Source organism: Chinchilla lanigera, unplaced genomic scaffold (assembly GCF_000276665.1).
Source record: "Chinchilla lanigera isolate Chin_1 unplaced genomic scaffold, ChiLan1.0 scaffold00048, whole genome shotgun sequence".
Classification (NCBI taxonomy): Eukaryota; Metazoa; Chordata; class Mammalia; order Rodentia; family Chinchillidae; genus Chinchilla; species Chinchilla lanigera.
The window spans coordinates 4,720,413-4,745,620 of record NW_004955449.1 but is presented as its reverse complement, the minus strand read 5'-3'; the positions used below and the strand labels follow the sequence as shown (position 1 = coordinate 4,745,620).

Here is a 25,208-nt window from a genome sequence, read left to right as displayed (position 1 = left end):
CCAGACACAAGCATGCAAATCTTACTGAACTTCAAACTATGACATACATTTTTCTCTTCTGTCCTCATTCTTAAAGTGGGAAAGAGTGTAACATCTTCATTATTACTAAAACTATCTTGTTATTTTTATCGTTAGCAAATACCTTCCTTATTTGTGTATTTTATGTAAAAATATAAAAACCTTTATTAAGTACTTCTCTTAGAATATATATCTTAAAATACAGAAAAATATTTTTTGATTTGGTCCCAAGTTACTGTCTCTTTGGAATGAAGGAACCAGATACTAGCTGGGATATTGAAACTGCTTTCTGTATTGTATCTCCTAAACTAGTTAGTAGGCTTTTTTTTTTTTTTGAATTTACATTTTGTATTGCAAGTAATCTATTTTAGAAAAGGAATAGATAGAAATAATTTATTATGAGAACCTTATATTTTGCCATAGTTTAATCAAGTAATGTTTCACACAAAAATGTATTATATTAACTTTATCATTTGGTGACATCTAGCAGTATAAAAGGTAGCTGACATAAGTATATAATACATATATATTATAAATATATATGTATGACATAAATATACATACATATATACATAAAAATATATACAAAGTTATATATACATAAATATATAACTGCAATATTTATTGTTACTGTTATCTGAAAACATGCATGAATGAGTGGAAGCATTTTTCCCTCAAGGTGAAGTTTATGAATATAGGTTCATGACGTTTTCCTCTATTACCTCTTTGTGCTCAGCATTAATTTTTGTCTGTGCAAAACAAAACAGAAAAGTCTCCACACAATTCTACTTTGTGTAGAGGTCACTATAAATTAATCCAAGGTCATAGAAGCTGAGAGGTCTTGTGGTCTCACAGCTGCTCTGAGTTTTATCTTTCATTTCTCCCTGCAATCCTTATACCATTGTTAGAGCTTGTGTGGGAGCTCTTGGAAACCAAGAGCAAATATTACTTAAACATCTGTCTTGTTACAGTGTAAGAGATGGGAAGAATGTACAAATGAACAGTATTTACAGAGCATTAGCTTTCCACTGAGGAAGTAAATTTTTTTTTTTATTATTATTATTATTATTATTATTATTATTATTATTATTATTATTATTTTCAAGACAGGGTTTCCCTATTAAGCCTAGGCTGGCTTCAAACTCATGGTGATCCTCCTGCCTCAGCCTCAGCCTTAGCCTTAGCCTCTTTTGAGTGCTGGGATTATGCCCGGTGGAAAGTAAGGGTTTTTTTTTTAATCTTTTTCAGGTGGTTTTTCTATGTAGTTTAGGCTGACCTTGAATTAATTTTGTAGCCCTGGTTGGCTTTGAACTTATAGCGATTATTCTGCCTGAGCCTCCTGAGTGCTGGGATTACAGGTATGTGCCACCACACCCAGCTGAAAGTAAGGTTTTAGACCCTGAATAAATGTTGAACGAGGCTGAGAGAGGTGGTATACACCAGTAATTCCAGAACTAAGTAGGCTGAGGCAGGAGGACCTCCTAGAGTTTGAGGCCAATCTGGGCTACATAATGAGTTCGAGACCATCCTGAACTACACAGAGAGACCCTGTCTCCCAAAAGAAAAGAATAAAATTAATACTCCCTTTTCTAGGCACACAGAGCCTTCCTTAGCTCACTTACATGTATCCTTTTAATCAGTTATGGCTATAAAGCTCTAAATCTTTATTCATCTTACACCTTTTAGACTTCATCTTTTCTCTTTTTAGACATCTCTTTTTCTTTTCACCTTCAATATCCTTTCTCATTTTCTAGCCAACTTTTTTCTCTCCTAATTCTAGGCCTATCTTACCTGTTTCTTATTTTAACAAAATTATTCTTATTTATAAAAACAGTAATTTCTTTGACTTTCAGCTACTATGTGTCTGTGTTTTTGGAATGTGTTAGAAGATGGATTATTTGTCATGTAGGTCTAAATTTAGAGCCAGCATAATTTGTTTTAATATTCTTGCATTACTCTCAATACATTTGCATTCTATCTTGTTTTATTTTGGGGTATGTTCTTTACTTTTTCTTAAATACTGTTTTATTTTGAAATGATCTTATGTTTACCTTTATACTTCTGGACGTATGGAACCCTCAACTTCAGACTGAATGCTTGCTTGCTTATTTATTTATTGATTGATTGATTGATTGTCTTTTTGTGACAGGGTCTCGCTAAGCAGTTCAGGCTGGCCTTGAGCTCACTTTGTAGCCCAGGCTGGCCTTGAACTTGCAGCAGTCCTCCTGTCTCAGCCTCCCAAGCATCGGAATTATAGGTGTGTGCCACCATACCTGTCTGAATGCATTTTAAAAATAATTTTAAAATTTTATTAGTACATGTTTGTAATTTATGGAATTTACAGTCATCTTGGGAGTGGTTACATGTACAACATGCTTCTTACTCAAATGCTAACAATTTAAAGGTCATCTCTTTTTGTCATCTACTTTTTTCAGAGGACTGAATTGCTGAGCAAGTTTACTGTAGGCAGAGTGCTGGGCACATACCATTTTTTAAACAGAGGTCTTATATTGACTTATTTGATTATAAATTATTTATAATATAACACTGTAATTTTAAAAGAATAAAATATATTATTCTGTGTAGTCCTGGCTGGGTCTCTCAGTGATCTTCCTTCCTGAGTGCTGGGATTACAGGTGTGGCTCACCACACGTAGCTCTAATATATTATTATTCTAAGTAAAATAGTTAAAAGAAATTTATCCTTCATATTATTCTGTGTAGTCCTGGCTGGGTCTCTCAGTGATCTTCCTTCCTGATTGCTGGGATTACAGGTGTGGCTCACCACACGTAGCTCTAATATATTATTATTCTAAGTAAAATAGTTAAAAGAAATTTATCCTTCATTATATTTTGTATATAAATGAATGCATTTTTTTTTTTTTTTTTTTTAATTTTTAGCAGCTGATGTACCATCAGAAAAAGACCTTAACAAAGTCCTTCAGCTTTTGGAACCTCAGATTTCCTTTTTAGAAGACTTAACTAAAATGGGAGGAGCAATGAGGTCTGTTCTTACTCAGGTTTTGACAAACCAACAAAACTACAAAGATCTGACTTCTGGTGAGTAACATGTTAGAAAAATTTATAATTTACTCATATTAGTATAATAAGAAGGTATACTATATTTTAGGACTTAATAAAATGTAGATTTTTCCATAGAATTCTAAATCTGGAAGTGATTAGGAGAAAATTTTATAGATGAGATAACTGAGCTACCAGAAAAATTAAGTGAGCTGCTTTATTTTTTAATTTTATTTATTTATTTTTGTCTTTTTGAGACAGGGTCTCACTATGCAGTTCAGGCTGGCCTTGAACTCACTCTGTAGCCCAGGCTGGTCTTGAACTCGCAGTGATCCTCCTGCCTCAGCCTCCCGAGTGCTGGGATTACAGGCGTGCGCCACCACGCCTGGCCTAGTGAGCTGCTTTAGGCCTTGTAACTAATTTATATAGGAGAACTTCAGTCTCCTCCCTTTTGATATGACATATTTATAATTATACTCTGCCTCCCCCTTTTTAAATAATAATAATTTTTATGTCTTTTTTTGTATTCTTAACTTTTGGATTATATGTCTGGGGATTTTATAATACAGAGTTTAAATTATAAAACTTAAAATTGCTGAATATTTGTGTACCTGGTATACCATTACAGAAAATAGTTTTGGAGCTGGGTGTGGTGTCACATGCCTGTAATCCCAGAACTTGGGAGGCTGAGGCAGGAGGATCATTGCGAGTTCAAGACCAGCTTGGACTACAAAGTGAGCTCCAGGCTAGTCTGAACCGCATAGCGGGACCCTGTCTCAAAAAGACCCCCCCCCCCAAAAAAAAAGTTTTAATACCTTTAGTCTGCCCAGATGATACAACAATAAATACATCAATTATTTAACAACCTTATTAGTATTTTCAACCATGTTTTTTTCGTACTGGTACCAACAGGATGTTTTAAAAATTGGAGTTTGCCATGCATCTTTATAGTTGTAAATTGTTTCATGTGTATTTTTTACCATGTGTTAGATAGTCTTATCTGTTATGTTTAGTTCTTCAGCAGATTCTTACCAAGCACTCCTTATGTCGTTGGCTCTGGGCTTATTTGGAAAGGCAGAAATAAACCATGTAATCCTATCCTAGTCCTTACAGAGCTTATGGTCTAATAAGTGAGATGACATTAATAAAACTTAAGAACCAAAAGTGGTGTAGTTATAAACTATAGTAAATGCAATGAAATGGTAGGATAAGTGGTTATAAAGAGAGACCTAATTTCACTGGTGTGGTAGGTGATGAAGCAATATTAGAAAGCAGTATTTAAAATGAAACCTAATGGTTAGGAAGAAGTCATTTAGATAGAAGATGAGGGGAGTTGTGTGGTAAAGGGATGGGGTTAAATTTATAAGTAAAATATATCTGCTTCTGGCTACTTGACTTGTTCTTATGTCACAAACCACATAAGACTGGACAAAAGATGAGGCACCTGTTTTTAAGAATTGGACAACAGCACGAGGCTGAACTCTTGATCGGAAAGATAAACATGAGTTCCACCATTGCTCTGGGAACACTTCCTAACTTTAGTCCAGCAAATTGGCATTGAAGCAGAGTGTTGGTCCTGTAGAGATTGCAGGAGAGGGCAGCTGAAGCTGCTGGAATAGTGGAGTCGCTGTCAGAATACTGGTGTAAAGAGGAACCCATGTAGATGCCTGGCTAAGGACAGGCTGCCTGTATACAGTATGAGGCTGCCTAAGCTTGCCAGAGCATGACTGCTATGGGTTGGAAGCTGAATAGCGATGCTAGAGATCGAGCAGTGCTGGAGAACATTGAAGTTTTGGTCCATCCAGACGTGAGAGATCTTGCTGTTACCCCAGGCATCTAGCTGAGACACCAGAAGGCCAAATCTTGGAATAAGGTCTACTCTAGTTTAGCCTTAAGAACATCCATAACCTTAATTATAACTGCAAGGAAGGCAGAGTTTGTAGGTGATTCCTGTCAACATTAAGCTTCCCACAAATCTGCTTGCAAAGTATAAAACACAGCATTCATGAGTAATCAGCCTGTGATTGAACTGTCTTCCCGAATAAAATTTAGTAGTCTTTAGAGGAAGGAAACAGAATATGGAATCGTTAGACTCTCCATTATATGATAAAAAACTAGGAGACATGTAAGGAAACTAGAAACTGGAGGAGAGCTGGTGGTCCAGGTCTATAATCCCAGCTACTCAAGAGTCTCAGGCAGAAGATTGCAGGTTCAAGGCCAGCCTGGGCAATTTAATGACACCCTGTCTCAAAATAAAATTTGAAAAATGGCTGAAGTGGTACCTCAGTGATAGAGTACTTATCTAGCATGGGTGCAAACAATGACAACCACAACTATAACAATAACAAAAAGACAAAACAAAACAAAAAAGGAAAAAAGAAACTGTTTCTTAAAATTAATAAAAAACATCCACTAGAAATTGACCTTAAGAAGAGGCCAAGGTATTGGATTTAAGAGATAAAGGAATTAAAGCATTTAATATAAATGTTTCTAGGCAGTTAAAGGATAATATGGTGTTCTTCTAGCAAAGAAATGTAAAAAAACCAAAAACCCCCCCCCCAAAATCACAAGGAAATGTAAGAAGAAAAAAACCAAAGTAAAATTCTAGAATGGACAGTTATTGTAAAATTAGTAATGGAATTGAAAAACTTACCTGATGGGCTTAGCAGCTGATTGGTTAAGGGTATAAGAATCAGTGAATTTGAATATAGATCAATAGATTTCAGGTCTGGAGAACACAGAGAAAAATGAAAAACTTACAAAAGAGCCCCAAGAACCTATCAGAATCTGATGATGTAGCAGACATGTTGTTGGGACCCCAAACACTTGAAGAGATGACCAGGTTCCCCCCAAATGGGTGAAGACATTGATTTGTAAACCCAAGATACTTAATGAACTGCAGCCATGATAAACTACATTGTTGTCATCTACTATATTGTCTGCCTCCTTTCTCTACCACTGGCTTTCGGATTCTCTGAAAACTGGATGATGTCTTGCTGATCTTTGTATCCCCTGTGTCTTGTACGTAGTCTCTAACCAGATATTTGTTATAAATACACTGTGTGTTTTGGGTAATACCAAACATAAGCATAAAAATGTTATTTGAAACTTTATGTTGTTAATTATGGAGTTTCCCTTCCATTAGCATACCCATCTATTTTATTTTTGTGTATATTAGGTAATGAGATTATTATACTTCGATTTTGAATGGAATATTTCTTCTGATTTTAAATTGTCCTAAATACTAGGTCTTGGAGAAAATGCTTGTGCAAAGAAGAGTCATGAAAAGTACTTGATAGCTTTGAAGAGCTCTGGACTCACATATCCTGAGGATAAGCTTGTGTATGGCATGCAGGAGCCATCTGCTGGTACTAGTACTCTGGGCGTTCAAGGTTTGTCTTAGTATTTGAATGAAACAGTAGTGATTTTTTAAGATAAAGAAACAAAGAAATACCTGAAACTTTTATGCATTGTTGAACAAATTTATTTTCAGCTAAGTAAGACAATGGCATTTTTAAAAGAAAAGTAAAAATTTAGATGAAAGAATAGATTAGCCAAAGAAGTAAATGTACTTTCCCTAATGGAATTTGGTTAGTTTTTTTAAGGGTTTGGTTCTAATTCTTTTTTTTTTTTTTTTTTTTTGAGACAGGGAATTGCTGTGCAGTTCAGGCTGACCTTGAGCTCACTGTGTAGCCCAGGCTGGTCTCGAACTTGCAACGATGCTCCTGCCTCAGCCTCCTGAGTGCTGAGATTACAGGCATGTGCCACCATGCCCGGTTTTGGTTCTAATTCATTAGAAATGTAGCAGTATTTGCTAGTAGCCCACAGTTTTACTAGTTCAGTGTTTTAGTAAATCATGGTTTAAAACTGAAAAGAAAGACATCTGTCTGAAGTACCATTTTTATTTACTGTATTAGACGTGGGTTTTCATTGGAGATTTCCTATTGAAGGATCAAGTTGTTAGGTCCACATTTATTTATTAATGTTTAACTTTGCCAAGATAACTGTTAGAATGAGGTGTCTAATACAATAAAAGTTAGCTTTTTGATATTTGCGTGTCTCAAAATAAATTTAAAGTAAGCCTGTGTATAGCAAGACTGAAGAGCAACTTTGTTTTTTACCCTCTGAAGGTTTTGCAGGTGCAACAGGAACATTGGGACAAGCAGATTCTTCGGATGAGGTGAGATTTGAAGTTTAAAAGTTTTTAAAAAATAGAATTTAAAAGTTATAGAACCATAAAGACTTGTAGATTGCAGGCTTGTAGATACATGGATGTTTAAGTTCCTCACTCCATTATACAAGGACCCCAAAGCCCAGAGTGGCTTCTGAGAAGCCTGTGTCATCAGTTACTTAGTGACAGGTTGAGAACTTCAGGTAGACTTTTACTTTGTTTTTAAGTCATTTCTCTTTTCAAAGTTTAGAGATAGAGATTTGTCTTAGGAAAGTATCTACACATTTATCTAAATAGTTTTCATATATATAATGAAGTTGTTTAAACTTAATTGTGTAGGACAAATTATTAAAAGAATATGAATTGTGATGAGTTTTCTAATTTCATAATAAAGTTACACCTTATGTGTCAAAATTATTTCAAAAAGAGCAGTTTGATGAGATAGGGTGGGCTCAGGGTAGTATGGCTGTAGACAAAAAAAGAGCAATTTGAAATTTCCAGTTTTATGTTTAATATTTCTAATAGGTTTTTTTTTACATTCTTGTATTTTATTAATTATAATTAATTTTTTAAATTTTGTCTTATACAATTTATAAGACAAAATTATTTGTGATTTTGATGCTTACAAAATTTAAATTTCATATTTCCATTTAATGCCTTTAATAAAATTGAAGTAAAAAATTTACATTTAAACTTTTTTTTGTTTTTGTACCAGAAATTGAACTTAAGACCTTGTGCTTGCCAGGCAGGTGCTTGTGCCACTGAGCTATATCCCCGACCCCTAAACATATGTATCTTTTCTTTTAAACCTACTTTGAGTTGGTAATATAATATAAACTATGTCAGATATATATGTTTGTAAGGATGCTTCTTTATGGAAGTTTTATGATTTAATGTCTTAAAATTTACTTTTTTTATTAGTGTTTTCCCTTTCTCCCTTACAAAGGCTCACACAAAATGCAACATTTTATAGAATCTTGGTTTGAACAGTTCTAAAGAGTTTTCATCAGATAGAAAGGCAGTTTAGTGTACTGCTTAGGAAATTGACTCTGAAGTTAGACCATTAGGGTTTGAAGTCTGGTTCCTGTACTGTGTCTTTGGGCAAGTAACTTCTCTATTCCTAAGTTTCCTTATCTGTAAAGTGGAGATAATAATAGTATTATTTCATAGGAATATTAGGAAGAATGAACGAGTTAATATATAAACAGAGAAGTGGTATTTTGTATATTGTAAATACTGTATATATTTGTTAAAGAAGTATAAGTATTTAAGAATTGTCGTAAATGATTAGCTTATTATTCTTGCTGTGAAGTTCAGGCTGCCCTTGAGCTCACTTTGTAGCCCAGGCTGGTCTTGAACTCTCAAGGATCCTCCTTAGCCTCCCGAGTGCTGGGATTATAGACATGTGCCACCACTATAAATTATTAGCTTAAAAATCTGTTTTTCTCTTTACATTGTTGTAAAGCTGGGGGAGTGGTGGCACACACTTGTAATCTCAGCATTTTGGGAGGCTGGGAGGCAGGAGGATTGTAGATTTGAAGCCAGCCTGGGCAGTTGCGCATTTTAGTAAGACTGGGTCTCAAAATTAAAAAGACTAGGGATATAGTTCACTGCAAAGACCCTGGATTCAGTGCCCAGTACCGCCAGCTGTGGTGGCGCACACCTGTAATCCCATTACTTGGGAGGCTGAGGCAGGAGGATTGTTGTGAATTCTAGGCCAGCCTGGGCTACAAAGTAAGCTCAAGGCCAGCCTGAACTGCACAGTGAGACGCTGTCTCGAAAAGACAAAAAAAAAAAAACAACAAAAAAACAAAATAAAAACAAAAAACAAGGCCCACTACCATCCTCTTCCCCCAAAACGGATAACTTTAAGAACAATATTGGCATAATGGCAAATGTGGAATGCTTGTTGATATTTAAAATAATAACTTTCCAAAACAAAGCCAGGTGTGGTAGCACAGTGATCCCAGCACTGAGGAGGCTAAGGCAGGAGGATCATGTGAATTTGAGGCCAACGTGGGCCTACAAAGTTTGAGGCTAGCCGGAACTACATAGTGAGACCCTGTCTTAACAAACAAAATAAAACAACTCCTCCCCTGCAAAACCTCCAAAAACATATAAACATTGTATTAGTTAAAAGCATAATAATCCCATTTGGAAGCAGGGGAAGGAGAATGGTGGTAGAAAGAATGATAATTGTTCATATGCCAAAGAAGAAAGTAATTAACAATAGATACGATTTTATACTGCTTGTACTGCCATAAATGTATTTGCAGTGAGGAGAGATAACCTATCAAAAGTGACCTGTGGGAGGACGAGGGGATAAGGATGAGTGGGTACAGGGACTGTGCCAGCCAGGAGCTTCTATCTATTGCCAATAGAAAGTTTAGAAAATGATTGCATGATAACATGTTTTAGTGGTGATTGTACAGAATACTTGGCAGTATTTAAACATCTTGACTTGATTTGGAACAAAAGAAATCTATGATTATTTGTTTATTTGAAGCAGGGCTTCACTGTGTAGTTTCAGGCTGGCCTTGAACTCACTTTGTAGCCCAGGCAGGCCTTGAATTCGCAGCAATCTTCCTTCCTCAGCCTTTCCAGTGCTGGAATTACAGGTGTATATCACCAAGCCCCACCTGATTTGATATGTGATAAATTAGAACCTTTATGTTATTTTAGCATGTATCTAACAGACTTGGTAATAGTTCTACTCTATTTTCATGAGTTGAATTTGCTTTCTGGGCACATAGCAAAACCAGTCTTCAAAATAGATACTTTCTTCTCTGTCCCCTGGAAAGAAGTAACAGTTATTTTTGTTTTGACCTTAATTCTTCAGATTAGCTTTTAAATTTCCATTGGAGACTTTATTTGTATATAATTGCATTATAACAACATTGTATTTTCTAGTGCATATTCCTTTGTATGTATGTATAGTGAGCTTTTAAATCTTGGCCCCCTTTCCTTTTATTTTTCAAGCAACGCCTCACTGTGTAGCTCAGCCTGGCCTTGAGCTCATTGTGTAGCCCAGGCTAACCTTGAACTCATGGTGATCATCCTGTCTCACTGAGCCTCCTGAGTGCTGGGATTACAGGTGTGCCCTACCACTCCTGCCTTTTTTTTTTCTCTCCTTTTTGTGTTTTGGTACCATGAATCGAACTCAGGATCTTGCGCTTGCCAGGCAGGCACTTGTGCAGCTAAGATATATCCCTAGACCCTGGCCTCTTAAATTTTAATAGATTTTGTATTTCTGATTATTAAAGTGTACATGTATGTTTAAGATAAAAAAATATGTGTATGAAGACCATTATGTAGGCTCATAGAATTTTAATGATAATGTCAGTAAAATTTTTATTTTAACATTTGGTCAGAATTTTGAATATAAATATATACAAAATTTCGTATTAAATAAATATAAATATCCATGTATATATAAAATACAGGGTTTTTGCTTTATAGTTTTAAACTCATTTTCAACTCCTGAGTTAGAAATAGAAAAGTTATGTGATACAACAATAAAAATGAAAATTAGGAAAAGACAATTTAAAGGCTATGAAAATTATGGATGCTAAAGACAAAAGGGACCTGAAAATTATCTTTTCTTTCTTTCTTTCTTTCTTTTTTTTTTTTTTTTTTTTCTTTTTTTTCTTTTTTTTTTTTTTTTTTTCTTTCTTTCTTTTTTTGTTTTTTTGAGACAAGGTTTCACTATGCAGTTCAGGCTGGCCTTGAACTGTGGCAGTCCTCCTGCCTCAGCTTCCTGAGTAGTGTAGGCCATCACTCCTGACTGAAAGTTATCTTTTTTAATTTTCTTATTTATGGATCTGAAAGCTGAATTCCTTAGAATTAACCAAGTTACTCAATGTAGTGCTTTCATGTAGATTGTGATAGGGTTGAATCTCATCTCTGCTGGTCTAATGTTCTTCCTGGAAAATGGATAAACACTGTTCATTACTGTTGCTATTGCAGTACTCTGTTATTACTATAGTTATAGTTACCATTGCTTGTTACTTATTTCTATGTAGCAGATTTGTCTAAGACTTTATGGAAGAAAATTATCATTTTATTTTGTTCATAGGTGGCAGTTTGGGAAGGGCAGCTTGGTTATCTCATGTGGTTGCCCTGAGCTGTTGGCAGCAGCTGTAGTCATCTGAAGCCCTCTCCCCTTCACCCTTTCTTTCCCTCTTGCTTGTGCTCTCTGTCTCTCTCTGTGTTTCTGTTTCTGTCTCTCTGTTTCTCTGTCTCTCTCCCTTTCTTATACCTGTTGGGACAAATGTCATTTTTGCTTCAGTTTGATTGAAATTTAATGGACTGGATATGGCTTAGGGCCTGGAATTTCTATAATTTTACTCTTTACATCTATGGGATTATTAAGCAAACCCTTTTCATGATTTCATTTTTTTTTTTTTTTTATTTCATTCTTATAATTCAGCAATTTATAAATAAAAAGACATAGGAAGAGAGTGGTATCTTAATTCCTATGGTAAGAGATAATTATAATGAAGAATGGTTAAGGGTTGAGGGTATTGGCCCACTGACTCTGCATGAGCAAGGCCCTGGGTTCAATCTACTACACTGCAAGAAAAAAGAAGTTAGAATTGTAAATTAGAAGAGACTGTAGATGTAATCTAAACCAGTCACTTCATTTTAAAGATGAAACCAATTAGGAACTATAACAGTAACAAGATTTCTTTCTTTTCTGCAGATTTTTATTTGCATGAGCATGTACATTACAGTCTACCTAATTTTGTTCATGCAAATTCTGTTGGGTGTTTGTCTTTGCTGTCCCCTGAGTAACAGAACATTATGTACTCAGCAGTGCTATTTATACACATGACATTCTTTGTACTATTACTTCTTATTCTTTTTTTGTATAGCTCATCTGAAGTAGGAGAAAATGTGTGTGTTGTGTGGAACCAGAAAGAGAATAAAATCAAGAGCACATCTTCACTTTATGAAATCTTTTAAAATTTAACTTTATATATATATATATTTGTAACCAGATATATTTGTAATTGTCAGATACTACAATTCAAAAGAAAATTATCCCTAGTGTTGTATGCAAGTCAATCTAAATATAATTTATAATTAGAGAATATTAGAGTTTCACAGAAGGAATGGGATCTTTTAGGTAAAGATAACTTTTTGAGGAGAGATTATATTCATTTTTGTCATTTTTTTATAAGCAGTGTCCATTTATCTGTGTGGAATAACTGATCATTAATCTATGACTTTGAGATGCATAGCTATTAATACAAATTAAATAGTTTGAAACACTTTCCTGCTGTGAAGCTATAGCCTTATGAATGTCTTTGAGGAAAAATAGAAAAAAAAAAAAAACATAAGAAGGAAAACATTTATCACTTCGAGATTGTCATTGCTTATTAATTTTGCTTATTTACTTTGTCTTTTTTCGTCTGTATGCTTCACAACTGAGAAATAATCATTAGCGAAATAAGTTACCATGTAGATAATGTTCTAAATGTTCTTGCCTTTGTTTAAGACAAAATCTAAATGGACGACTAACACTAATTTGCCAGAAATTGTAGCAAAAGTAGGATTATTGAAATTGAAACTTAGAGGTGCTTTCCATAAAGAAATAGATAAAAAAATTTACTCTTGGAGGTATAAAGTTAATTTATTATTATTTTTTTTTGTTGGGACAGGGTCTCACTATGTAGTGCAGGCTAGCCTTGAACTCACTCTGTAGTCCAGGTTGGCTGCAAATTCACAGTGATCCTCTTGCCTTTGTCTCCTGAGTGTTGGGACTACAAGCATGTTCTACTAATTTTAACACATTTGTTTCACCCTCCAGAAAGATCTTTATTTTTACTTCCATATTATACCCCCTTAAGTATTAGATTTTTAGTTTAATATTACAGCCTGAATTTCACTTACTTTCTTTTTATCTATCTAGTAAATTCATTCTTTTCAGAATCTATGCTCTGGTTCAATGCACAGTGATGGGACATCTTTTGATAAGCAGTCTGTGTCTTCACTTAGGTGCGTGGCTTTTGTTCACTGTTTAGCAGCTATGTTGGACTGTTGCCAGAAGCACAGTGGCCAAATGAAATGCCTAGGTTCCCTGCCACTGTCCAGTTTGCAGCTGACAAGAGATCCTTTCCTGTCTTTTACTTTTGGAGTTGATTAAAAGCAGTTCAAATTATGGTGCCTTACATAAATCCTTTAAGTTTCATCTTACTGATCTAGCCTTTCAAGATCTCCTTTGGCTTTAATAACCTGATATGTTAAATATTCCTTCTAGCTTTCCATATTATTATTAGTATTCTTTGTATATTGTTTTAACCAGAGGTGAATTTATCTAATGTCTTTTTAAAAGAGCTCATATTTTTCTTCTAATAAATCCATTAAAGAAAGAAAGGCTGCAGAATTTGCAGCCTGGACATTGAATCTATTTTTTTGGGAGAGTTTCTTGTCTCAAATCTATTTGTTTCTTGTCTAAAATACTTTAGACCTATGTCCATATTTTTGTGCCAAAGACACATGTAGCAGTGTTGCCTACTTTCCTGCCCAAGGCCTAGTAAAGGTCTGAAAAGGTTTTCTAAGGGCTGTACAAATGTTGTCTGGATGGGACTGTACTTGACCTGTTTCCTCTTGGCATCTTAAATTGTCATCTTCTCCCCGGCTCCTATACTGCATCTTTATGATAAATGGGAAGAGGCTTAACTCTTCATCATGTGTTTGGAGGGGTGGGAAATTGTGGTCATGAAGACTATTTTGTTTTTATCTTCTTTAGTGCCTGAAATTTCTGTAACTGGGAGTTATTCTTGTTTGCTAAAAATATTGTTATTTATCAAAATAAAAAAATGAGATTGGTTATGGATCTACAGTAATCCATAATCTCACAGATTGTTTCAATTCATATTAGAAATCAGGCTAGTATTTTTAAAAAATATTAACTTAAAACTAAATTCATTGTTGAATAAATAGAAAATATTAACAAAAAGTGACTTAGAGGTTGTCATAATTTCTTTTCTTGTTGGTGAGACAAAATATCTGACACTCAAAGGAGGAAAGGTGTATTAGCTCAGTTTGTAGAGGTTTCAGTCCATAGTTGGCTGGCTGCAGGGCAGAGTGGCATGGCAGAGGAGAAACACTTCATGGCAGGCAGAAGGCAGAAAAGCAAGAAAGTAGTGAAGAAGCAACAGCAAGTGACAACAGCCCTCTTTTTGTCCCTTATATTCTATCCAGGCTACCCGCCCTTAGGGTGGACAGCACTCACACCCAGGTTGGGGGACCCTTAATCCTAGCATCACACCTTAAATCAATCTCGGCATCACATCCTCTAGATCCAGCCACTTCTGAAAAGCTCAGTGTATGATTTCATGGAGGCTTTGAGGGGACTTTTGGCTTACAAGGCATAACAGCAGTCATTCACTATAAATACTTGTATTATCACATTTTATTAATGTGTTTTAATTGTTTCATGCTGTTGTACTTCTCTGTAACTTGTTTTTCTCACTAATAATAGTTTTGAGCATCTATAGCAAGGAGTATACCATCATTTTATTTGTGTATATCATGAGCACTTAAATGGTTTGATAATTCCATATGATGTCCTATATAGCATGTTTTCTTCATAGTTTTTGAATGCCTGGCCACAATAAATACAGTTCTCCCATTGTTTGTCCATATATGGTTACAGTTGCACTATAATTCTCCTAGTTCTCTTCTGTTGGAAGCCAATTTTTTTTTTTTTGCTATTGTAACATTTTAATCATTTTGATGAATCATAATTCATATATTCACTTTTCTCATTTCTTTAGAATAAATTCTTAGAACTGGAATTTCTGTGTTAAATATACCTTTAAAAACTTGCAATATAGGTGTTGTCAAGTTGCTATAGTAACTGTACTGTACTGTGTTACTATGTGTTCTTACCATCAGTGGGCAAGCATACCTGTTTGCCCATCAGATAATCCCCCTTCCCAGCTGTGTTAGATATCTACCATGAGGTTAAGCCCAATTTAGTGGTCCATGTCTCCAGAATTTTGTCTTTGTGCCTTGGCTTATGCTGTCTTTTCTTTCTCTTCACCATCCTCTTTGATTGGGGATCAAACCCAGAGCCTTGACACACTGGGTGGGTGCCCTGTCAGTGAGCTTTACCCTCTACCACTCAAGTCTTTTCTTTTTGGAATGACTTTTGCTGTCTTTCCCTGGCTAATTCTACTTATCTTATAAGATTATAAGGCTAGGAGGTTTATAGAATTTCTTATTTCTATGACCATTACTTGATGAAGGACATTCTTTTCATAGGAAGTTTGTATTTGAAATTATAAAGAAATTCTAACCTGGGACATAACATCCCCCACCCCAAGCTTGCCTTTTGTCTCAGATCAGGGAGAAATTTCCTAAGTGGCTACTAGTTGAAGTCTCAAACTTCTGAACCCTCTGGGCCCTGTGGCATAATTTTTACATTACTCTTTTAAGATTAAGTTTTATTCTGGTGAATTACTCCATGGGCAAGTGAGAGTGGCAGAGGAGGAAGGGAGAGCAGTTCGATGGTCATTCCTGGTGTTAGGTGGATTGCCATAGAGTCCTGGCAAAGGGGGTTCTTAACAAGAAGGGTGTATTGAAGTACCAAGTGGAAGTTGTGGAAAACCCCTGAGAATGGCTCTAAGGACTGATGTTAGACTTGACAGAAACTGTTACAGCTATGCTGTAAAGGGCAAGGAAGTTACTCAAACAAATAGAGCTGCAACATGAAGTTGAGACTACTTTCTGCTTTGGAGATCAATCAGCTGTATTTGAGAAATTATCTGGGAATTTGTACTACAGTTCTGACCTGCCAGCAGCACCCTTTTTTTTTTTTTTTTTTTTTTTTGTCTTTTTGAGACAAGGTCTCTCTATGCAGTTCAGGCTGGCCTTGAGCTCACTTTGTAGCCCACACTGGTCTCGAACTTGCAACGATCCTCCTGCCTCAGCCTCCCAAGTGCTGGGATTACAGGTGTGCGCCACCACGGCTGGCCAAGCAGCACCCTTATAAGCATGACTGAGTGCATGCTAAAATGCTATCACCCTAAATCTTTAATATCAGTTGATTCAGATGCATTTTAAGAATAGGGAAAATATGTCAGTATAACATGGAAATTGTTGATCCTTAGGCAGTATTTCCTGGCTTAGGAGAGTGGAGATAATGGGAAAGAGGGATAACCTTTAGATAGAGATGAACAAATCCTGAGATCTGCTACAAAGGTAGCAGGAGGCTTTCCTGCAGTACTTTAAGCAAATTAGAGATGAGCACCTGCACCCACAGCTCCCTCCCCCCGCAGAAGAGCACCTGCAGCTGTACCTGGATTTCCTAGTGGCAGGCTTCTTTCTGGTCCACTTCCCCATTTACTGCTCAGCTGGTTAGCTTTCCTGTTCTGTTGCTGTGCGGTGTCAGCGTCCTGTGAGACAGCCCCAGAGCGCCCCACGATGTTTGCCTGGGTGTACAGATTATCTCCCCAGGTACCGGTTGTTGCTTTTGTTACCTCTCTGGTTACACACTTGAATAGGTTGTAAGTGGTTACCCTTCCCCCACCCCATCCTTGTTATTTTTAGTGTGAGGTTTTTTTCAGGGATGTATACATCCCGTTGAACAGAAACTGCCTGTATTTCCTTCTTGGATTTTTTCCTAAGAACATTTTAAGTTATTACTATTGTGGTTTTTTTTGAGACAGGGTCTCCCTATGCAGTTCAGGCTGGCCTTGAGCTCACTTTGTAGTGGTCTTGAACTTGCAACAGTCCTCCTGCCTCAGCCTCCCAAGTACTGGGATTACAAGTGTGCATACCACACCTGGCCTACTGTTGTTATTTTTAGCTGTGAACTCTAACTTCTAATAAATTTTGCTTATTTTTCAGAATTTATTTCTTGAAATCATTCTGACTCCTCGAAACTTTTGCTGTATACATTGTTCAGTGCTCTCCCCTGCTCGCCATCCTTTGTGTGATAAACTCTCCCCTGCTCCCTTTAGTTTTTTTATGTATTTAATGTGTGTATAAGGTTAGGAAAGTTTTTGACATATTAGAGTGCTTGTGAGTCTTCCATTAGAAGTACAGGTTAAGTTTAAGAGCCTTTGTTTTTTAATGTTAAGGATATTTCAGTATGTATTTCGATAAAAATTAGCGGCATTAGAAAATTTTTTATTGCAGCAAATATATAAAAGTGTAGTAAGTTGGTTAATATCTTGTAAGCATGCATATATTATGTTTAACATAGTTTCAAGCATATTTGTAGGAAATTAATAAATTTATGATTTTGACTATATATAATCTAACTTTGTATTTCTCCAGGAGGATCAGGATGGGAGTCAAGGCCTGGGCAAGAGAAAGAGGGTAAAACTAAGCAGTGGTACCAAAGGTATTTATAGTTTGCTTTTTTCTTTTCAGCAAAATGATTAAAAAAATACTAAGCACTAAGAATACTTGATTGACTAGCCATAGCGACATCAAAGCTGTTTGAAGGGAGAGTTATGTTATTAGATTTATCTAGTAATGGAGAAGGTATAGTTAGGAGGTAGGTGTGAGGACCTCGGAAGTAAGAAAAACTTGTATTATTGGGATCTTGTATCTTGTTCATTGTTTTCATTCATGAAATATGCACTGTCATATTGAGCCAGAATTGCCGAGTCTTCTCATTTGATTCAGATCTAGTTTTTTTTTTTTTCCTTGAGACAGGGTCTCTCTCTGTAGTCCAGGCTGGCCTTGAACACACTGTGTATTCAAGGCTGGCCTCGAACTTGTATCAGTCCTCCTGCCTCAGCCTCGCGAGTGCTGGGATTATAGGAATGCACCACCACACCCGGCCTAGATCTAGTGTTGTCATTTTTTTTTTTTTGGTACCCAGAATCAAACTTAGAACCTTGTGCTTGCTAGGCAGTTGCTATGCCACTGAGCTGTATCCCTGGCCCCATAGATCTATTCTTTTTGATGTAAAGTTTTAGTTTGGTTTATACTCTTTTGTAATCCGGAAGTTTGCAGTTTCTACAGAAAGAGGGAACAAGGGAAAGAAAGTGGGGAGACAGAGACATTATGGGAATGAATGAGTAGCACTTAACATGTAGTAAGGGCTCATGAAGGACTCATAGATGCCTCATCAAAGGAACAAGTAGATATGCCTGCAGTAAAAAACTAGATGAGTAATCATAACGGGTCATATTTATCGAACCTTTTGTAGGTGCTAGATATGATGATGTACTTCCCTGTGGTATTTGACAGAGTTACCATATGATGTAGGCTTTATTACTATTTCACTTGATGAATGGAGACACGCTAGAGCTCACAGCTGTTGAGAAGTAGATCCTTAATTCAAATCAAGAATTTAAACTCTTAACCACTGTGTTTCTTAACTCTCACTAAAAACTTTTCTAGAGTACTTGTTATTAGTTGTTAGCCTGTGCTGTGGATTTTTGCCATGGATTTTCAAATCTTAGCATGATCTGTTTTCTGGGTTAGTGTAGTCTGTCAGATAATCTGTAATGCCTGAAGTACATTAGAAGCATAGGGCTGCCTGGTGCTTTGACTTGCCCGAGTTGTCCGTGTATTTACCCTAGTCCTGTGACTCCTCTGAAGTTGGAGCAGGTTGTCAGACACATACTTGAATTTAAGCCAAAAACTACCTGTTGTGTAGGAGGTCATTGTTTTCCTTCATCCTTGTCATGCGCTGGCTGAGGATGCTTTTTATGCAGTTAGCATTTTGCTTTAAGTATATACATGGAAGAATCGGCTTTTTTTTTTTTTTTTTTGTCTTTTTGAGAAAGGGTCTCGCTGTGCAGTTCAGGCCAGCCGTGAGTTCACTTTGTAGCCCAGGCTGGCCTAGAACTCACAGATGTCCTCCTGCCTCAGCTTCCCCAGTGCTGGGATACAGGCATGCGCCACCACACCCAGCGGCTTTTTGAATTAGGGCCTCAGGAGTTCTAGTACGCTAGTGAGGTACGTACAGAGCTTGGGCTCTGCTTCCTAATTAAAACTTTTGTCTTAGTCATGCATTTATACCACATAGTGAGTTTTTGAAAATCATTACAAAGTCCCAAGATTTTAAAGGCAGATAGTCATGCATAGCTAATAGAAATATTTCTAACCACATTTCCATCATATTACATGTAAAACACATAACATATGCTTTAAAATCTGGGGAGACTAACTCAACTAATGAAGAAAAATAACGAAGACATTGCTTTGGTTCTGTTTTGTTTTTTTGCTTTCTGAAGCAAGGAAATTGAATCCTGCATAACTGCGGTTATTTTCATTTTAACAGAAGCCACAGTGTTTTTGGTGTATGCAGATTTTTAAATTGATTTAAAAGAAAATTAATGTATCTTTCCTTTTAAGTGCATGTCAGTAATAGTAATGGTATCTTGAGGCTTTTTTATTTGGCTACTGTGAGCTTGCCGACATATAACTGAATTCTGAGATTAATAGCACTAATTTTGTTCAGCCTTATGATTACCGTAAAAGGCATTTGTGTGTGTATGTAGTTTCTCTGAAGTTTTCAGTCATGTATGTGTTAAGTAAATTATGAGAATTAAATAAGGTAGAGAACTTGCTGTGGATTATATTGTGATTTTAAATCATAATTGTTATATTCCTGCTACCTGAATATCTCAGGTCTTATTTTTATTACTTTTTGACTTTGAGTCTATTGGTATGTACCTGTGAATATATTTTGCCTCATTTTTTGCAAGCTTAGTTTATTTTTTTGTTTTGTTTTACTTATTTATTTTTTTGTCTTTTTGAGACAGGGTCTCACTATCCAGTTCAATCTGGCCTTGAGCTCACTTTGTAGCCCAGGCTGGTCTTGAACTTGCAACAATCCTCCTGCCTCAGCCCCCAGAGTGCTGGGATTACAGGCGTGTGCTACCACGCCTGGTTCTTATTTTTGGTTTTAAATCATTGCCATGTCCCTGGAGTGATCTGTTTTAGGAAGAAGAGATTTATAAGTAAAAAGTTCTGGGATTAGGAAAGTAGTTACAATCTCTAATTTCCAATAAAGTGATGAATAGCATAGTTTCATTTATACATTAACCCCTGTTACATAGTACTTGTGCTGATGGTACCACAGGAATTAGCAGGTTTATTTGCCTTTCTGTAGAAAAAAATCATAGACGTTCAGGACTTTTGGGAGCCAGTTTCTTTTTTAGCTATTGATGAAAAAACTGGGTTAAAGTTAATACTAATAGGAACCAAGTCAAGCCTTAGTAAACTATGTTTTATAAATGAATGAAGATGGGGACAAGCTTATTTTGTTATTCTTTTATATCTGTTATCTGAGGTGATGTGGTTTTAACACATTGTGTGATAATAGAAGAACCTAAACTGGGGTTGGGTTAATAGAAAAAGCTCCTGCAAGACACCTTGAGCTGTGGTAGATGGAGCTGTGCTAATACATTGGTGTGTGTAAGACTGTTCTTTCAAATTTCTCATCTAATTGTATCCTCTGCCTAAGCAGTATTGCTGAGCAGGCTATTCAGGGTTGATACTTGGCTGTGTCCCTGATGACCTTGTGTAATTTCCAAAGAAAAATATTGTGAGAGAAATCACCAGTGAGAGACCCAGATAGCAGAAGTATGAGGAATATCCAGTTCTTCATGTACTTGTTGAGACTCTCTGTGACCAAGCATGGAAAGGATGCAGAGATTTGCAAGACAGCCTCACTCTTAAAAAGTGATCCTGGCTTTAGAAATAGGGCTTCTAATGGGTAATGCTTTCCCCTTGGATTATTCATAGGGGCATCACGTCCCCTTTGCTTTATGTACATACAAGGTTTCTTGAGCCCAGTGCTATAAGCATAATTAAAACTCCTTATACCTTTTCAGGTATATTTTTATTAGAAGAAGTAACATACAGCATTAAGAGTACATGAGTGATTTTTCCTAGTGAAGTTAAACCCTCATTTATAAAGGGTAATTTTAAAGAAATGGAAAATTATTAAAACAGATACATATTTCTGTCCTTTTCCCTAGAAATTTAAAAATTAAATAACTTTGGACATTTTTATGTCCTTCATAATATTTATATTTGTCTTAAAATTGTTACAGTTTTTATGTAACTATGTTGTATTACAGTATAAGGATTGTTTTATTTATATACTATAGACATTTTATTACTTTTTATTGTTTTTGTCCTTTTTTTGGTACTGGAACTCTAACTCAGGACCTTACGCTTGCCAGGCAGGAGCTGTGCCGCTGACCTAAATTCCTGGCCCTGTTTTTGTCTTTTTCAGACAGGGTTTCACTGTGCAATTCAGGCTGGTCTTGAACTCATTTTGTAACGAAGTCTGGCCTTGAACTCACACTGATCCTCCTGCCTCAGCCTCTTGACTGCTGGGATTACAGGCATGCCCCACCATGCCCAGCTACTGTGGAAATTTTAGAAGCCTAACTTGTTGGTATTACTGTGTTATTGAAAGTGTATCCTTAATTTTTAGATACTTTTAGATGTTTGTATTGGTTTAACAATTATAGTGAGGTTTAAATGAGATGAGTAGATGATAAATTTTTCTTTTATGCAGATCAATCCATAATGGATGTTTTAAAGCATAAAAGTTTTTTAGAAGAACTATTGTTTTGGACAATAAAGTATGAATTCCCTCAGAAGATGGTGACTTTCTTACTCAACATGCTTCCAGATCAAGAATATAAGGTATCTGTGTTTTATCCTTCCTTTTGAACTTTGCTTCTTCCTTATTAAATATTTTCCCTGTTTCTCAGATGAGGCTTATTGTATTGTAGAGTTGAGGTTGATGTAACACTCTGAGAGAGGATCGGCTCATTCTCTTGCCAACACAGGGCCTGCAGAAAAGTACAATATTTTACTTCTGTTGCAAAACAGCATTACAAGCTGAATGCCAAAGGGTGGAACTTGGTCTCAAGAGAATGCTGAGGGACAAACATTTAAAACACAATTGCAGAGATGAATATTTAGCTACAGATTGTTCTGAGTCCTCTGAAGGAGGGGCAGAGAGTGCTATAATAATGTTTAAAAGGACAAATGAATTCAGATTGTGGAGGTAGGATGGGAAAAACATGGGGTTAATAGTTGCCACGGTTGTGAGAGAGAGCAGTTACGACGGTGCAAATGTTAGGTAGTTGAACTTTCTAGGCCCAGGTTGTCTGGACCCAGGTGCTAGCACCATGTAGTTAGATATGGCAAAGTGACATACCTCGTTGTATGAAAAGAACCTTAAGGTTTAGGTTAGGAGTGGCACTTTAATAGTACCTTTGTTTTATGTGTCTTTACACCTGCTAATAAAATACAACAGAGAGAATGTACATGTTACACAGAAAGGAAATAAAAGTGAATATAAGTAATATTACAGAGCTTGTAGTCTGATTATTAATCAGTTTTCAGATCAAATATAAGTTATTTCTTATGGAGTCATCATAAATCCTCTGTGATCGTTTGTGGTGAGACTAGGTTTTGTTGTTAAAGTAGGTAGCACAAAAGATATACATACACTGATGTTAGTTAATTGATACACTTGTAAGCAAAATGAACTATTATAATCTTAAACCACAGTATTCCGCTTGGGAGGCTGAGGCGGGAGGATATGTGTTTGAGGCCATAGTGAGTTCAAGGACTACATAGTGAGACCCTGTCTCAAGAAAACAGAAACAAACAAAAAGTCCCATCTGTTTGTAATTGCTTTAAAATCTAAATAATTTAAAATTCCAAAGTTTTTGCTAATGTCTCAAAAAAAGGTAAAATATGACTTAAAACTATCATCATTATTGAATTATTTTTTTATTTTCTTTGGGCATCATTCAAGCTAATAATAGCTTTAAAATGCTGTTATAATACATTGAAAAATATTTAAAATTCAAAGTTAATATGTTTTCTTTATTTTAAAATTTTTACAGGTTGCTTTTACAAAAACTTTTGTTCAGCATTATGCTTTCATTATGAAAACACTGAAGAAAAGTCATGAATCGGACACAATGTCCAACAGAATTGTGCATATTAGTGTTCAGTTGTTTAGCAATGAGGAACTAGCCAGACAGGTGACAGAAGAGTGTCAGCTGTTGGATATTATGGTCACTGTGCTATTATACATGATGGAAAGTTGCCTTATTAAAAGTGAGCTGCAAGGTAAGCACTGAATTATATAGTCATTAGTTCTATTATTCATGTGTTTGTTTATATATAGCCTTAAAACCACCTATATGCTTAAAAATAAAAATACTGTAAAAATAATACAATACATATTGTGACAGAAATTTTTGAAAATTTCTAGTGGAGTTTAAAGGTATAGTTAAAATCATTTAGAATACTATCATGCATAAATAACTTGTTAGTACCTTATAATTTTTTTCTATATTTTTATGTGATATGATAAATACAGATAAAATATGTGATTTAAAAACATATTACCATGGGGCTGGATGTGTAGTTCAGTGGTAGAGTATTTGCTGAATATGCATAAGACCCTGAGTTTGATCCCTAGCAGTATTCAAAAAAGAATTACCATAGTATACATGTCAGTGAGTATCTTAATAATTGTTGAATATCATATGGTTATACCATAATTCATTTAGCCATTTCCTTATTAGACATATCACTAATTCTTAAATCATAATTTTATTGCTGTATGCTTTAGATATTTTTATATGCTTACACTTCTATAATGTACAGATTTAAATAAATCTTGCCTTCTCTGTGTTCCCTTTGTGAAAATTTTTATATTCTTCTTTTGTGCTCACTATATGGTTGATACTCTGATCTGTCATAACATTTCTTTTTTTTGGTACTGGAAATTAAACTCAGGACCTTGTGCTTGCCAGGCAGGTGCTTGTGCCACTGAGGTATATCCCTGGCCCTGTCATAACATTTCTATAACTGCTGTCATACCTACTTTGTGGTCTTTCTTTTTAATTTTCCTTAAATAATTTATATTATTTGACTGTTTGCTATGTATCAGACACTATGACAGATACTATTTGTGTGTTTTCTCAGTTAAACTCTGAACATCTCTTTGAGATTGGCATTTGGCCTCATTTTATTTACTTAGTTAAAAATTTTTTTTTGGTGTTCTGGGGATTAAAGCCAGGGGCATTCTACTGAGCTGTATTCCTGACCCTCCATCCTCTTTTTTTCTGTACTGGTGATTTAACCCAGGACTTTCACAATGAGCTACATCCCAAAACCTTTTTTAGGGTCTTGGTAAGTTTCTGTGTTGTCCAGGCTGGGCTGGAACCTATGATTTTCCTAGAGAGCTGGAGTTACAGACATGTGCCACTGCTTCTGGCTCCTTTTTGTTTCTTATTTTGAGAAAGGTCTTGCTCAGTTGCCCAGTCTAGGCTCAAACTTAGGATCCTCCTACCTCTACCTCCTGAGTAGTTGGGATTTCAGAAGTGTGCTGCTGTGCCTGGTCACCCTCACTTTAAAGGTGAATATATTGAGTCTTAGGAAATTTAAGTCATTTGCTGTAGAGTACAGACCCAAGAGGGATTTAGTATCTCCTGCTGATGTCAGAACCATTGTTCTTTACGGTAACACTGCCAAGTCCACACCTGGCACCTGGAACTCAGTTTTAAAAACAACAATGAGCAGTACCTCTAATTAAATCATAAAATCTCCATTCTCCAAGGAGAGATCTTGTAGTTGAGGCTTGCCTTGTTCCACTGCTGTTTCCTTGTACATGTCAGCTCCTATTTTCTCATATTGATTGTCTATTCAGATGTGACACCATATCATAAAAATTGATATATTCTTATTGCAGAACATAGTGTTTCAGATATAATGATAACAAACTCTTTTCTCAGTACTTTATATACTTTATCTTGTTTATCTGTCATTAATTTTCTGAAGCAGATATTGTTGGCTCCATATTATAGATGGGGCAACTATTTCTTAGAGAGTTGAAGTTGTTGATCTGGGGTCCCACAGTTAAGTGGTGAGGCTGGGTGTTTGACTTCAAAGGCATATACTTTCTTACCTGCTATGTGATTCAGTCTTACTATAGGTATAGTAAGAGTAGAATGTATTATTTACATAAAAAAAAA

At 35.8% G+C, this 25,208-nt stretch overlaps 1 protein-coding gene across 1 annotated transcript in view; it reads left to right on the top strand.

Moving 5' to 3' along the window:
- Ubr3 (ubiquitin protein ligase E3 component n-recognin 3 (putative)) overlaps positions 1 to 25,208 on the top strand; it is a 190,361-nt gene that overhangs the window by 27,854 nt on the left and 137,299 nt on the right. Inside the window, exons 4-9 of the mRNA XM_013518691.1 lie at positions 2,919 to 3,077; positions 6,287 to 6,430; positions 7,169 to 7,218; positions 17,503 to 17,569; positions 21,719 to 21,849; positions 23,067 to 23,295. Of these exons, the coding sequence (XP_013374145.1) occupies positions 2,919 to 3,077; positions 6,287 to 6,430; positions 7,169 to 7,218; positions 17,503 to 17,569; positions 21,719 to 21,849; positions 23,067 to 23,295 (780 nt within the window). The remainder of the gene's footprint in view (positions 1 to 2,918; positions 3,078 to 6,286; positions 6,431 to 7,168; positions 7,219 to 17,502; positions 17,570 to 21,718; positions 21,850 to 23,066; positions 23,296 to 25,208) is intronic.